A 15,205-nucleotide genomic window follows, 5' to 3' on the forward strand; every position below is an offset into this window, starting at 1 on the left:
TATATATATATATATATATATAATTCATATACATAAATTTTAAAATTTTGAATTAGTAATGGTGTCAAATATATACATAGACAAATCATATTTATTAATGATGAACTTCATCAATGTATTTTTACAAAATTTCAATACCAATATTATAGTCGATAATTTATCTTAATATCCAAGTTCATTATTTTAAAAATCTCATATGTATTTTAATTGTTGATGGTAAAACTTCAAAGTAATTAAATTTCAAAAATAAAAATATTTTTCTTCTAAATTGTTAGAAAGTCACATGCAATAATATATAAAGAAACAAAAGACATATTTACATGCATTTATTAATGATGATATGACATGCTAAATCGTTATTGACATTAATATTTCATTACACTTAACAATTTAGTGTAACAAAAAAAGCAAAAAATAATATTTGATAAAATCTAAAAAACAAAGCTCAATTATATTTCAGTTAAAAATAAGGAATTCTCACTCACATATTTAGTTTATAAAATTTTACACTATTTTAATGTATTACATGCCATTTAAAATATACATAATACATGTACAAAAGCTATCATTAGATTATGTACGTACAAATATTTAAATCATGTAAAAAACAAGATTATCACAATAACATATCACTTAAAAGTTGAATAAAAAGAACATTTTTGACAATTTCTCTTAATTATGTTACTAAGTTTGACTAAGTGAATGAAAATCCTTGACATGTTCGAATGTACCATTAATTAGTTTCTTATAGTTAGATTACATCCTACAAAGCATAACGCATTCACGAATGAACAAAGATATGGCTGAAAAGTTCCATTTACAAAAGGAAAGAAACAAAAGGAAAGAAATAAAGAAAGATAAATGAGAGAGAAGAGTTTGCTGAATCACTTTACCTCATAATAATATATATCCTTCTAACCAGAAGAGTTTGAATAAGAAAACAATTGTAGGAACATCGCAATGGTGACTTTGTGCATGTCACTTTGTGTGGAACATATATCAAATCGTCAGCACCTTTGTGAACATCGAATGTAACCAAGGACAAAGACATGATATTGGTGTTTTCATGCAAGGTTACAGTGACCTCACTAGGGCATATTCTATATCCATATCCGTATCTTGCATATACAATTGAATAAAAGAGAATGGTGCACACATGCAGAATAAATAAATAGATTACGTGATATAAATATGAGTCATGTAAAAAGTTGATGCAGTGGTATTAGTGTTTCCAGTGATGGCTCCCAAGGTTGTGCAAATGGTGGAAAGTGTTGGTGATGATGAGGATAAGAAGAAGAAGGAGGAGGTTAAGACTCTGTCATTCTTGAAACTGTTGAGCTATGCTGAGATGGTGGATTGGGTTCTGATGGGTTTGGGAAGTGTTGGTTCGATTGTGCATGGAATGGCACTTCCTGTGGGGTATCTGTTGTTGGGAAAAGCTCTTGATGCTTTTGGAAACAATATTGAAGACATTGATGCCATGGTTAAGGCTCTTAAAAAGGTTGGTGTTTTGCATATGTATGCAGAAAAGAGAGTGTTGTTATTTGAGGTGAAGAAACTGATAGTGTGGTTGTTCTTGTTGTATTCAGATTGTTCCATTTGTGTGGTATATGGCCATAGCCACATTTCCTGCTGGGGTACTTGGTAAGTTTTATCTTTCCTGCCAATGATATTCTTCCATGGAAAATTATTTTATTAACTAAATTTTGATAATTTTCTATTATAAATTTAAAGTGTCTTCTTTTAATTGATTTTTTATTTTCCTATTTTCAAATCGAGTAATTTGTTTTAGGAAAATTAATTTTTAACTGCTATATTTTGATAATTTTCTCTTATAATTTTAGGTGTTATTTTTTAAGTAGTTTTTTGTTTTTTCATTTTCCATTCTCAATATTCCAAAACCACTTAGAAAATGTTACGTTATATTATAAGATAAAATTGTAAAAATTTATTAATCAAAATATCATTCTATTTTATTTTAAAAAAGTGAAAAATAAAAATTTATGGTACGTTTAGACCGTGTATTTTTATTTTTTTTTTATAAAATTTTGAGAAACTCTTTCATGGCACACTTTTCAAATATTAATTTTTAGACTGTGGGAGTAGGGTAGAGATGAGATCAGTTTTTTGTTCTTGGTAATGAAGATTGGGACACTAAAAATGAAATTTAAACAATAAAGTTTAAGTAGAAAATCAAAGGAACTTTAAAATGTTAAAATGTTTCTTTTTTGAAATTAAAAAAAGATATTACTTATAAAAAGGTGATACAAAATGAGTTAGAAAAATATTATTATAAAAATATTATAACTTAAAATACTATTATAAAATGAGTTTTTTTCTATTGTTTTTGAAAACTTGAAATAGTTTATTTTTCATTTAACACCAGCGGTTAAAAGTTTACATTTTATTCTATAAAATACATTTGAATTCATTGACCAGATATTAGAACATATCTTGACTACTACAATTGGAATAAAGTATATGCCATACAACTAACTCGATCTAAACGTCAAAAAATATTTTTCAAGAAATTGTAAACTATATTTGAAAGAAATAAATTTTTCACATGAAATTGTAAACTATAAAACCAGATGGTCTACCTAATAAATTTAGATTGATCTGATTTAGCTTATTTTTTAAATATAATGCAAATTTGATATGATCTAATCTTAAATGTTAAACAACAAAACATTTTGACCTCTTTTAAGAAAATATATTTTTAAAATTTAGGTCGTTTGAAATTAATTTTAATTTTAGATACTATAATATTATATATATATATATATATATATATATTATAATTCATGTATGTATTTCTATATAATAATTTTACTATAATAATTTTTGTTTAACTTATACTTATTATTTGATGAAATAGGTGGATTCTATTTATATCGTGTTCTAAATGAGTCAGGAAAAAAAAATATCATATTCTATTTAAATCACCATTTTATAGCTGTACTTTAACTTGTTTTACAAACTTTTTTGAATTGGTCCATAAAGACGAATTCATTTTCAATAATTCTAGTGCATTAGATCAATCTATAATTATTTATAAATTTTCATTTTCTTACTATTATTACTTGATTTAAATTTTAATTAATTAAGTTTAAAAATTAGGAATCCTACTTTAAATTAAATGTCTTTCTTTTCAAAATAAATTTTGAGAATAATCTATTGGAAATTAATTTCTTAATTTCTGTTTATAAATCACCATCTCAGTCACTATATAGAACAGATATATACTATTTGATAAGTTTTTTATGTGAATTTTTAATTAAAAATTAACTCTTTAATAAATAAATAAAATTTATTTATTGAATTAAATAAGTAATTGAATAACTTTTCTCAGCCTTAAAAATATTTAAATAACTTGTCTTACAAAATTATAAATATTTTTACAAGAAACTAATATTTTGATACCACACTTATTTTTATTATCATTTGACATTATTATTTATTATTATTTACTCTCTCTTTCTTCTAAAATTATAAAAATTATTTTTTGTTAAGACTATTTTATTTTTATAAGAGTTGTTAAATAGAGTCAAAGAAACTTTTTTCCATTTTCATATTACATTACTTAAGATTAGTTATGAATCCAATGCATTACATGCATAGCGGTTTTGAGTTTCATAAGCAAACATCATGAATCATAATCCTGAGACGTTGAAACATGTGCAGAAATTGGTTGTTGGATGTATGCAAGTGAAAGACAGTTATTGCGGCTAAGATTAGCATATCTGAGAGCAGTCCTTAACCAAGAGATGGGCGCTTTTGATACAGAGCTAACAACTGGGAAAGTCATCAGTGGAATAAGCAACCACATGAGTCTCATACAAGATGCCATTGGTGAGAAGGTCAGAAGAAGGCTCAATGATTTGAGAGAACTAAAAAAAATTTAAGGATTTTGTTTTCTGGAAGACTAAAAAAAGGACTTTATCTGTTTCGACTTTGAGTCAGACCTGAGAATAATAACTGAATTTCTTTCTCGCAGTTGGGTCACTTCACCTCTAGCTGTGCAACTTTCTTTGCTGGAATTGTGATTGCTGCAATATGCTGTTGGGAAGTGACGCTTCTGTGTTTAGTGGTTGTGCCACTTATTCTTATAATTGGGGCAACTTACACCAAGAAAATGAACATCATATCAACCACCAAAATGCTTTTCCATTCTGAAGCTACATCTATGATAGAGGAGGTATATATGCACACATAATTTACATTTACATAAGTAAATACAATTTTGTTTTAACAAGCTCTGATGTTGATATTGCAGACAATATCACAAATAAAAACAGTTTATGCTTTTGTTGGAGAGAGATCCGCAATCAAATCCTTTACAGAGAACATGGATAAGCAATATATTATAAGCAAAGGGGAGGCACTTGTGAAAGGAGTTGGGACAGGGATGTTGCAAACAGTGAGTTTCTGTTCTTGGGCTCTCATTGTATGGGTCGGAGCTGTTGTGGTCAGAGCAGGAAGAGCAACAGGAGGAGACATAATTGCTGCAGTCATGAGTATTCTCTTTGGTGCCATGTAAGGAAAAAGGTTTTTTTAAATATTAGAGACAAATTTGTCCAAAAGTTACGAAAATAGACAAGAAAATATATTTTGGTCATACACTAAGACGTGTAGACCCATGACAACTTTAAAAGGACAATCGTGAAGACTTTACACAACTTCTTAATAAATTTCTGAAAAAAATAGTCATAAAAACTCATGTCAACTTCACAAAATATTACCAAAGTCATTATGACTCCGAACGATCTTTTCAAAAATTTATGAAGAAATCGAGTGAAGTCTTCACGATTTTGCTTTTAAAGGCATGAGTTCTCATGACTTAACTTATGGTCAGTAATTATTTTTTGACTTGCCTATTTTCATAATTTTTAGACAAATTTGACCAAGATATGTAAAATAATCAAGAAAGAAACTACCTTTGGGCTTGTTTAGAGTGGAGAAAATGATAAGTAACTATTGATCAAGTGATAAAACTCTTCTTGGGTATTGCAGATCGCTCACTTATGCAGCACCAGACATGCAAGTATTCAATCAGGCAAAAGCTGCAGGATATGAAGTTTTCCAGGTGATCCAAAGAAAGCCTCTGATAAGTAATGAATCAGAAGGGAAGATGCCTAGCAGAATCAAAGGTGACATTGTCTTTCAAGATGTTCACTTTTCCTACCCATCACGCCCAGACAAACCAATCCTTCAAGGACTGTCCTTGTCAATTCCAGCTGGAAAAACAGTAGCATTAGTTGGTAGCAGTGGCTGTGGAAAGAGCACTGTTATTTCCCTGGTTAACAGATTTTACGATCCCTCAAGTGGTTAGTTTATATAATCTTCCACCATCTCTTTTATTTCTCTATTTTTTCACATTCATAGAGGGTTGCTTGGTATTCCCCTTGGTTCTTAGTTCTACGTATAAAATAACTTATATAAGGGGTAATCTAATGTAGTGTCATAGAACCTTCGGCCACACCACACCAGATTTTTTTGGTTCCTTCTTTTGTTTTTCTTGTTACCGTCAAAGGAACCCAACAGAAATCAATGTTGCCAAGCCTGACATTGTTGAACATATATTCCAGGAGTAATCTTTATTGATGGTCAGAATATCAAGGATCTTAATCTGAAGTTCCTTCGACGAAACATAGGGGCCGTTTCCCAAGAGCCATCACTCTTTGCAGGCACCATCAACGATAACTTAAAAGTGGGGAAAATGGACGCAGATGATCAAGAGATTCAGAAGGCAGCTATAATGTCAAATGCACACTCTTTCATATCTCAGCTGCCTAATCAGTACCTGACAGAGGTAAGCTATTCAATCTAGTATATCACTCTTGTTGATCTTCCTTTTACTGCATGAATTTACATTATTTGCATATATTAAACATATTCTGTTCCTTTTTTCTATTTAACGCCATATGACTTGTGATAAGGAAGAAAAGAGGACAATAAAGTAGTAACAAGGATACAAAACCAAAGCTGAATGATTTGGATCGAAATTCCTTCAATTGTGGTGCCTGCCAAATGAGACTATATCTTCAATTTTAATCGTTGTTATAAAATTGTGGATGCTTCTAAACAATAATTTTACTTGGGGAAAATTTACTAACATGAGATGATCTTCTAACCTAACTCACCATAAAATAAGTGGCATGGTCTCTCCAAGCCACAAAACAAAAGGGAGTCGACCAACATGGCCTGTTGTAGATGGGGATAAGTTGATGCAATTTAAAACATGTCTTCTGGCAACAAATATTTCTTCCCCTCATAACATTTATGGGCTCATATGTCAGCTATGGTGATTGTCAGGTTGGAGAAAGGGGCGTCCAATTATCAGGAGGCCAAAAACAGAGAATTGCAATCGCCAGAGCCATTCTGAAAAATCCTCCTATCCTTTTGCTTGATGAAGCCACTAGCGCCCTCGATTCAGAGTCTGAAAAGCTGGTTCAAGAAGCACTTGAGACAGCTACGCAGGGAAGGACTGTCATCTTGATTGCACACAGGCTCTCAACAGTTGTAAATGCAGATATCATTGCTGTAGTCGAGAATGGGCAAGTTGCGGAGACAGGAACACACCAGAGTCTGTTAGACACAAGCAGATTCTATAGTACATTATTTAGCATGCAGAACCTCGAATCAGTTCCTGAACCCAGGTAATTGACAATATAATGTACATTTTTTACATATACTGCGAACCATAGAGAAAGAAAGAAGCAATCTAATCCAGCTTTAAATATTAAATGGATAGAGCTACGATTTCGAAGACTAAAAGTGCCCGCCAAGAAGATTTTCCTACTGAAACTAGACCACCACTAGAGGTGCAGGGAGAGGCCCGAAAGAATATTACTGAGCAACCTGTGCTAAAGGAACACAACAAAATGAGCAGCAGAAAAAGAAATATATTTTTCAGAATTTGGTTTGGTTTTAGGAAGAGGGAACTAGTGAAGATTTCTATTGGCTCAATTGCAGCAGCTTTCTCTGGTATCTCAAAGCCATTTTTTGGGTTCTTCATCATCACCATAGGAGTAGCATACTTTAAAGAAGATGCAAAAACGAAAGTTGGACTTTATTCAGCCATCTTCACTGCAGTAGGGATGCTTTCATTATTCAGCCACACCGTCCAGCATTACTTCTTTGGAATGGTTGGAGAAAAAGCCATGGCAAATCTCAGACGTGCTCTGTATTCAGGTATCAGATATCCCCAATTAGAATTTCCATAAATGAACCTTATTTCTCTTTCCTGGAAAAAAAAAAAAAAAAACTGAGGCATGGGCTCAAAAGCCTAAACGATACATTACATACATAAAATTCCAGAATGATTTGACAAACATAGGCAATAATTCTTTTAACTATTACAGGTCTGCTACGTAATGAAGTAGGTTGGTTTGACAAATCAGATAATACTGTTGGTTCATTGACTTCACGCGTTATCAGTGACACTGCCATGGTCAAAGTAATCATTGCTGATCGAATGTCTGTAATCCTGCAATGTGTTTCTTCCATACTGATAGCAACAGTTGTCAGCATGGCCGTCAACTGGAGAATGAGTTTGGTAGCTTGGTCTGTGATGCCCTGCCACTTCATAGGTGGTCTTATTCAAGCCAAGTCTGCCAAAGGATTTTCTGGTGACTACTCTGCTGCACATTCTGAGCTTGTTGCTCTTGCATCCGAGTCTACAACCAACATAAGGACTATTGCCTCATTTTGTCATGAAGAACAAGTAATGAGGAAAGCCAAAACATCCCTAGAAATTCCAAAGAAGAAGTATAGGAAAGAAAGTATAAAATATGGGATCATTCAAGGCTTCTCCCTTTGCTTATGGAACATTGCGCATGCTGTTGCTCTGTGGTACACAACAATTCTGGTTGACAGACGTCAAGCCAGCTTTGAAAATGGAATAAGGTCATACCAAATTTTTTCTCTCACAGTTCCTTCTATCACAGAATTATACACGCTGATCCCAACTGTCATCTCGGCTATCAATATACTGACCCCAGCATTCAAAACCCTCGATCGTAAAACTGAAATTGAACCAGATACACCAGATGATTCACAACCGGAGAGGATCCAAGGAAATGTAGAATTTGAAAATGTAAAATTTAACTACCCTACAAGACCCGAAGTCACCGTTCTTGATAATTTCAGTTTACAAATTGAAGCTGGATTGAAGGTGGCTTTTGTAGGACCAAGTGGAGCTGGAAAATCCTCTGTTTTGGCACTTTTACTACGATTTTATGATCCACAGGGAGGAAAGGTCTTAATTGATGGAAAAGACATACGGAAATATAATCTAAGATGGTTAAGGACACAAATAGGACTAGTACAACAAGAACCACTGCTTTTTAATTGCTCAATTAGAGACAACATTTGCTATGGCAATAATGGGGCTGCTGAAAGTGAAATAGTGGAGGCTGCTAAAGAAGCAAACATACATGAATTTGTAAGTAATCTACCAAATGGATATAGCACTGTTGTTGGAGAGAGAGGCTGCCAGCTTTCCGGAGGTCAAAAGCAAAGAATAGCCATTGCCAGAACAATACTAAAGAAGCCTGCAATTTTACTCCTCGACGAAGCAACAAGTGCTCTTGATGCTGAGTCTGAAGGAATTATAGTAAATGCCTTAAATGCAATACATCTGAAGGAAGACAGTGGCTTGTGTTCAAGAACCACCCAGATAACAGTAGCTCATAGGCTTTCCACAGTGATAAACTCAGATACTATAATTGTCATGGACAAAGGTAAAGTTGTACAGATGGGTTCCCACTCGACCCTAATAGCAGCAGAGTCAGGACTTTATTCAAGGATGTTCAGGTTACAGAGCTTCGAAGAAACTTCATAGGTTTATACTTGACAGTTTTATACAGATCCTTAACCTGTAACTATGAAAAGAGCCTGTTGTATCAATTCATAAAACCAAGGTTTTCTTGAATTTCTTCACCAGTGCAATAAAATTATAGTCAGAATAAGTGCCAAGAAAAATAGTCTAATGACCTGAACTGGAAGACACGACCTGGATGTAGAAAGTGCTTTGTATGCTTGTTTAAAATTCAAGGAAGATGCTATCAATTGTTTTCAGTTTTTCTACCTCCCCCTCACTAGCAATTCCAGGATCAACATAACACAACTGAAATAAAAACAAGACCATCAATCCTAATCATGTCTTGGTGCAATGCAATTATAATTTGTTATCAAAATAAGTAAGACCTGGTACTGTGACTTCTTCAGTGTATGCATTCCCCTTTTTATGAGTTCCTCCCACCTAACTTTCTGCCTGAGGGATCTTTCAAGAGCGGCTGTACTCTATAATGGTAAAATTACAACTTGAACCAGAAATCGAGCATAATCATTAAACAACATGCATTTTTCAAAAATCCATTTTAATGTGTGTGTGTGCGTGTGTTAAACAGAGAACAAAACAAAATACTTCCAACAAGTTAAAAAATAAATGACTTGTCTTATACAGCTCATATTGTTGGAGATAATACAACCAGACAAACATAGATAAATGTCAGGATTATCATATGCATGTCCTAATAATGCTGATATACTTTGCTATGTAATTTGGCCCTAGCGTCAATAAAAAATGTACCATTTTCTTTCAATAAGTTGGGGAATACTTGACAATGAAACAGTACCAATGAAGGGAAAAACTCTAGAAAAGTTTAGTTTTTTTTTTTTTTATCTGCAGTTTAGTTGCATTCAGTAATAGTAATAATAAACATATTAAGAGAAGAAGCCAAAGAATGAAGGTGTTAGGGAGCAAGTTCTTCTATTATTTTTCTATTCTAACTGACTTTACATAATATAAGAAAATAAACTGAATTCAAGAAATATATTTGCATTTCACAACTTTCTCTGCCTTGGATTTTCTCTATTATTCTTGACTTTCTTATCCACTTATTTTCCATGACAAAAAGAATGAAAATAAGAACTCCGGCTTCCTTTTGTATCTAGCATGAATTTTGAATTGTCGCTCTAATTACATTATAGCCTATACTTTTTCACTTTAATTTCTTGAGAACGATAGAGGCAGAAAGGCATTTATAAGATATGCAAATTAACCCAAAAAATCTATATGCCAATTATGAATATAGATATTAATAACAAAATATGAAGCTAGCAATGAAAATAAAATACCTGAGCAGGGTCCAAAATTAGGAGATTATATTGCAGATGTCTTTTTTGTTGATGGTTGACTTGAATTCCAACGATTGTTCTTGAGTGACCGTCATGTTGAAAGTATAAAGGCCTATCCAAGAAAGCATTCCAAAATCAATTACGAAACAAAATTATTTGTGTGGTTTAAAAATTGTATCTAACATGCGCCCTCACTCACGTTTTCTCACTGATCACAACATGTTTCTGGCCAAATTGGATTGAGATTTCATCCAAAAAGTAATTCCACACAAAATCCATGAGAACTTGATAACCCCTGCCCTCTCTATCTTTCTTTTTTACCAAATGAACACTTGTTTCATTCCTGGCATTGTCAGCGCTAGAACCTGGAATGGATTGAGATCCCTTAGGACCAAAATCCACTACTCTTGCCCTAAGACCAAAGGAACGCAATAGAGCTGCACACTCAGTAGTTCCTATCCATTTTTTAGAACCAAAAATAACATGATTGAACTGAGCTGATCCAAGCGGATCAAAACCCTTCTCCCAAGCAATCTCGAGCCACCTTTGCAGCGACAAGATATCAGGAACAAATCCCGAACCACCAAACAAGGCTTTCCTTGCTTCAGGTCTTTGCACTAGCAAGTGAGAACTAAGCATTTGAATGTTACGCCACCCACAACCCCATCCGGCATCCTCAGATTCAAGGCACTGGAAATGATCAACATAACCCGACAAAATGCTAATTGAATTTCCAATTTCAGACTCTAAACAATTTTTCAACAATGTCATCAAACCCGCTTCAACTTTGTGAAATTCACTCCTTGTCTGAGAAACAATCAAGCACGAGATTTTGTCATTCACTTTGCACTCCCCGTTATCGCTACTAGTCTCACCACCACACGAATACTTTGCTCCAGACAGTGAAACAGTGGTTGCTTTCTCTCTCTGCAAAACATGACATAAGATAATGTACAGAGCATATTGAATAGCTTATACATGTCTCATCTGAACAAGCAGAAAAACTCCTCTACTCTAGACCATACATTATTTACGAGTAAAAACTCGTAGTGTTGCGAAAGGAGTGAAAAAAAAAATTCTCTTCGATCTCATTCTACCTCATTTACTCTTATTATAACCACTTTCTCTATCTACCTCTTCTTTTTTCTTCCTATCTCTATTTTCCTCCCACCACCCCACCGAGGACCATTGATATTTTCCTCAACAGAGATTGTTGCATAGAAAACAGCTAGTGCTCAGATTCAACAAATCAAAATTAAGCCTAGCTGAAACATTTACATTCTAAATCACTCACAAAGAAAACCTGTTAAAATGAGCAACAAAGGAGGTTTTACCGGAAGAGATTGAGGGGGTGAATTGGCATTGGGAGAGCGTTGAATTATTGCGGGCAAGTCAAAATCATGCTGGAGTTCCCAAAAATGAAAATTGGCGTGCCTGCTTTTGCAGAATCATATTCAAGTGGCGAACAAAAGGAAATGAAGGAACGTGAATGTGTCATATACACAGAACAGAGACATACCCAGTGAGTTGAGATAAGGGTAGACATGAATCGCAGAAGGGGCAAGTGGTGAATCGATCCGAATCCATGTTCGTTGCCACCACAAAACGGAAATGTGATGAAACGATGACGTTGAGTTCAAATGTAATTTTTCTTATGCAACAAGTTATGTCAGAGTTTGAATAATTTCTCTCCCACTAAATGCAACATCATTTTTGGAGTTTACAAACAGAAATAAAATAAAGTATGTCGACAAAATTAATTAAAAAAGGGTGACGCAACATTTTGGACGCTTTCTCTGAAAAAGGTTACCCAAACGAAACAAACGTACACGCCACAAATTTAACAATTTATAATCAATTTTTATGATATCTTATTTACTTTAAAAAATACAATTTTATTTTACTGTCACCACGGTATTATATGTATTAAAAAAAGTAACGTAGTTAACCTAATTAATACCACAAAATATTGTTACCTCTCATAGTTTTAACTATTAATTATTCAATTATTAATTATAAATGATAAAATTGTAATTTTTTGGATTATTTTTTATTTATAGTAAATTAGTTGTAGATTAAGGAATATATTAGTCTCTTAAGGTAAAAATTATTGAAAAATTAACTTGATCGATTCTATTCTAGCTATGAATCTTTTGTTTTAATAAGAATAAATTCATAGAATTATTTTTTCAATATTTTAAAATTATTGCAATTTCGTTTTATATTTGATCTTGTTGGCCTAAAGTCAATGTTTCAAGAGTTCAGCAATGAGACTTTATCGCATCATGAAGGTTTTAGGTCTCACTTGTTCGCCAACTAAAGAGTGAGTCCATCCCTCGCTTTTAATTACGTTCGGTCAAGGATACGTAAGAGTCAAAGGCAAATTTTCATCCCATGATCATAATTCGCTTTATGGGAGTTCGTCCACATCATAAGGTACAATAATTTCTCTCTTAAACTCTCTATTTAAAGTTGAACTATCGAAATGAGTCGGAACTCACGAGTTAATTTGGTTCATCATAGGTTTGAGTTTGATTAGGTTGAAATTTTTTTACAATTTCAGTACGGGTTAATTTTTGATCCGGTCCACTTAAAATCTGACTCACTTGAGTTGAACCTGTTGACTCACCAACCTGCAAATAAAGGATCGCACAAGTGTTTTTTATTATATTGGACTTTGTATTTGAGTCGGTTAGATAGTTTTTCTTTAGCCAACACATTGGTAATTTGTATTTTTGTGATTTTGGTTTTTATTTGAAATTTAATATCATTTTGGATTGTATTTGGATTCTATTAAAGTTTATTTATATTTTAATCATAATTATAATTTAGTTTTTTTAGACGTTAGGAAAAAAATTTCTATTCTTTTTTAATTGAGTTGGTGAGTCAACCCATTTAACACACCAATCTGTGGTGGGTCGGACCAGGTTCAAATTTTCTTGTCTCGCTAATAAGTGAGCCGGATTGAGTAAGTGTTCAATCTATGGTAGATCCGAGCCAAGCCGAATTACCTTTTTGACGGCTCTAATTTAAGTATAAGCTAGGTTCAAACTTTTTTAATGAAAATTATTTATTACAACCCTTCAAACTTTGAGATTTTGTGTCAAATCATTCCCTCAATTAAATATCATCTTATTCAAACAGTAGATTTTATTAGAATCCGTAGATAAACTTATAAAAATCGGTATTGTCATAATTTATCTTATTGTCATAATGTGTAGATGAATGTAAGGGAGAGTGTGAAGATGGATTTTTGTGAATTAGAATGGATGAATATATGCGTTTTTTGAGTGGATTTAGAGGTTAAAGTGAGTAGATTTGGAGATAAATTTTATAAGAGTTAGTTAATGATTTGAGTGATATGATAGATTAAAAAAAGTTTTAATAGATAAAATTGTAAAATTACTAAATTACCCCTAATGATAAAAATAAAATTAAATAATTATTAGAAGAGTTAAAAATATTAAAATTTAACAATATTATAATATACTAGCGTAACACAGGCGCTATCGCACCTATGTGTATACATTTTTTAAATATGCGTGATATTATATTAATAGGTAATAATATTATAATGTTATTAAGTTTATATATTTATTAAAAATAAAGTGAAATATATCAGAACAAATAAAATACTAATTATTGATAAATAAAGAAGAAGAGAAGAAATAGAAACATCTGATTTTATAAAAAGTTTATAAAAATAACGGTCAATTTTTAAAAATTTAATAAATTATTATATTTAAAGGGGTAAAATCGATATTTTGAAAAGTGGACACAAAAAGGAGAATCCCCTTTATATATTGTTATAGATAACATATATATATATATATATATATATATATTATTAATTATTATACATAAATTTAAATAATAATTATTATATATATTATTATTATTTAACAATATTTTAATTTATATTAATTATTACACATATTCATATATTTTATTATCATTAATTATTATAAAAAGATATTATTAATATTAATTACTATTTTATATATAATACTAATTATCATTTATTATTATAAATTATTAAATACATTAAAACATCAATAATAAAAATAAAAAATATTATTATTGAATAAAATAAAAATATAAAATCTTAACAAAATTTATATTACTATAATTAATTATTATAGACATTTATATAAATTTTAGTTTTATTAAATATGATATACATTATTACAAATAATAATAATAATAATAATTATTATTATTATTATTATTATATATATATATATATTATTAATTAGAACATAAATTTTTAATAACTAAAAAATATAATAATCATTATTAAATAAAATTGTTTATTATTATTAATTTATTATATAATATATATATATATATATATATATATATATATATATATATATATATATATAATAAAATAATAGTAAATAAATAATTAAAATTATTAATAATTAATAATATACAATAAAATATTTATTATAAATAAATTAAATAATAGTATATTATGATTAATAATTATATTAATTGATGTATATTATATAAAAGGTATAAATGAGAAGTGGTTGTTGATCTATTCAAATCTTTGCAAGATGGGTAGAATGGACTTTTAATAGCTATTCGCAAATCCATCATCGCTTTTTTTTTTTAAATCATGCAATGCAATGCGAACACAAATTTTTTTAAATCTATCTTCTCAAATCGTTGTATACAGTACAATCCATCGAAGCGAACAAGCCTTAGTGTTAATAGATAATGTGACGTGCATTTTTAAAATAAAAAGAAAAAAGAAAAGGAAAAAGTAACCAAAAGAAGAAAAACGAAATAATGGATGCACATCCCCTCGTCTTATTTCTTGTGCTTTCACCAATTTTATCTCTCCGTTTTTAATTGTACCACATTGTAATTGAGAAACTAAGAAACTTTTTGAATGGATCAAATTTCAGAACAGAATAAGTTTTTATTTATTTTATAAAATCATTATTTTTTTATTTTTATTGTGGTTTTAGTTATCAATCTTAGTATAAATAGTCAAGAGAAGGGATCTTCTCAGCTTAATTTACATTTACTGAATTAGTCTTATTTGGATACT

General features: G+C 31.0%; 1 protein-coding gene and 1 pseudogene across 14 annotated transcripts; one reads left to right on the plus strand and one right to left on the minus strand.

Moving 5' to 3' along the window:
• Positions 1-1,231: 1,231 nt before the first annotated feature.
• Positions 1,232-8,871, plus strand: LOC114164103 (annotated as a pseudogene).
• LOC114164101 (zinc finger-containing ubiquitin peptidase 1-like) lies at positions 5,977-11,833 on the minus strand. 14 transcript variants are annotated; one of them, XR_003599482.1, is made up of 7 exons: positions 11,663-11,833; positions 11,478-11,580; positions 10,343-11,070; positions 10,144-10,255; positions 9,211-9,306; positions 8,439-9,130; positions 5,977-7,246 (listed from the first exon to the last, which is right to left on the minus strand). XR_003599482.1 is itself a non-coding variant. In XM_028048625.1 (7 exons), exons 1-6 carry the CDS (start codon positions 11,728-11,730, stop codon positions 9,047-9,049), a joined length of 1,191 nt encoding a protein of 396 aa, XP_027904426.1. In that variant the 5' UTR covers positions 11,731-11,833; the 3' UTR covers positions 5,977-6,588; positions 8,998-9,046. The 14 variants fall into 14 exon arrangements, 9 of the variants coding, with proteins under 9 accessions (XP_027904426.1, XP_027904425.1, XP_027904424.1 ...); XR_003599481.1 differs by having other exon boundaries at positions 5,977-8,027; XR_003599480.1 differs by having other exon boundaries at positions 5,977-8,230.
• Positions 11,834-15,205: the final 3,372 nt, after the last annotated feature.

This window comes from Vigna unguiculata, chromosome 9, assembly GCF_004118075.2.
Source record: "Vigna unguiculata cultivar IT97K-499-35 chromosome 9, ASM411807v1, whole genome shotgun sequence".
Classification (NCBI taxonomy): Eukaryota; Viridiplantae; Streptophyta; class Magnoliopsida; order Fabales; family Fabaceae; genus Vigna; species Vigna unguiculata.

Excerpts from the sequence above, each read along its gene's own strand:
- LOC114164101 (XM_028048625.1), bottom strand. The coding sequence starts at position 11,730 with ATGGATTCGGATCGATTCACCACTTGCCCCTTCTGCGATTCATGTCTA. Across the intron at positions 11,581-11,662 it reads CCCTTATCTCAACTCACTGG|CAGGCACGCCAATTTTCATT; the intron begins GTATGTCTCTGT and ends ATTCTGCAAAAG. Across the intron at positions 9,307-10,143 it reads TAATTTTGGACCCTGCTCAG|AGTACAGCCGCTCTTGAAAG; the intron begins GTATTTTATTTT and ends TTACCATTATAG.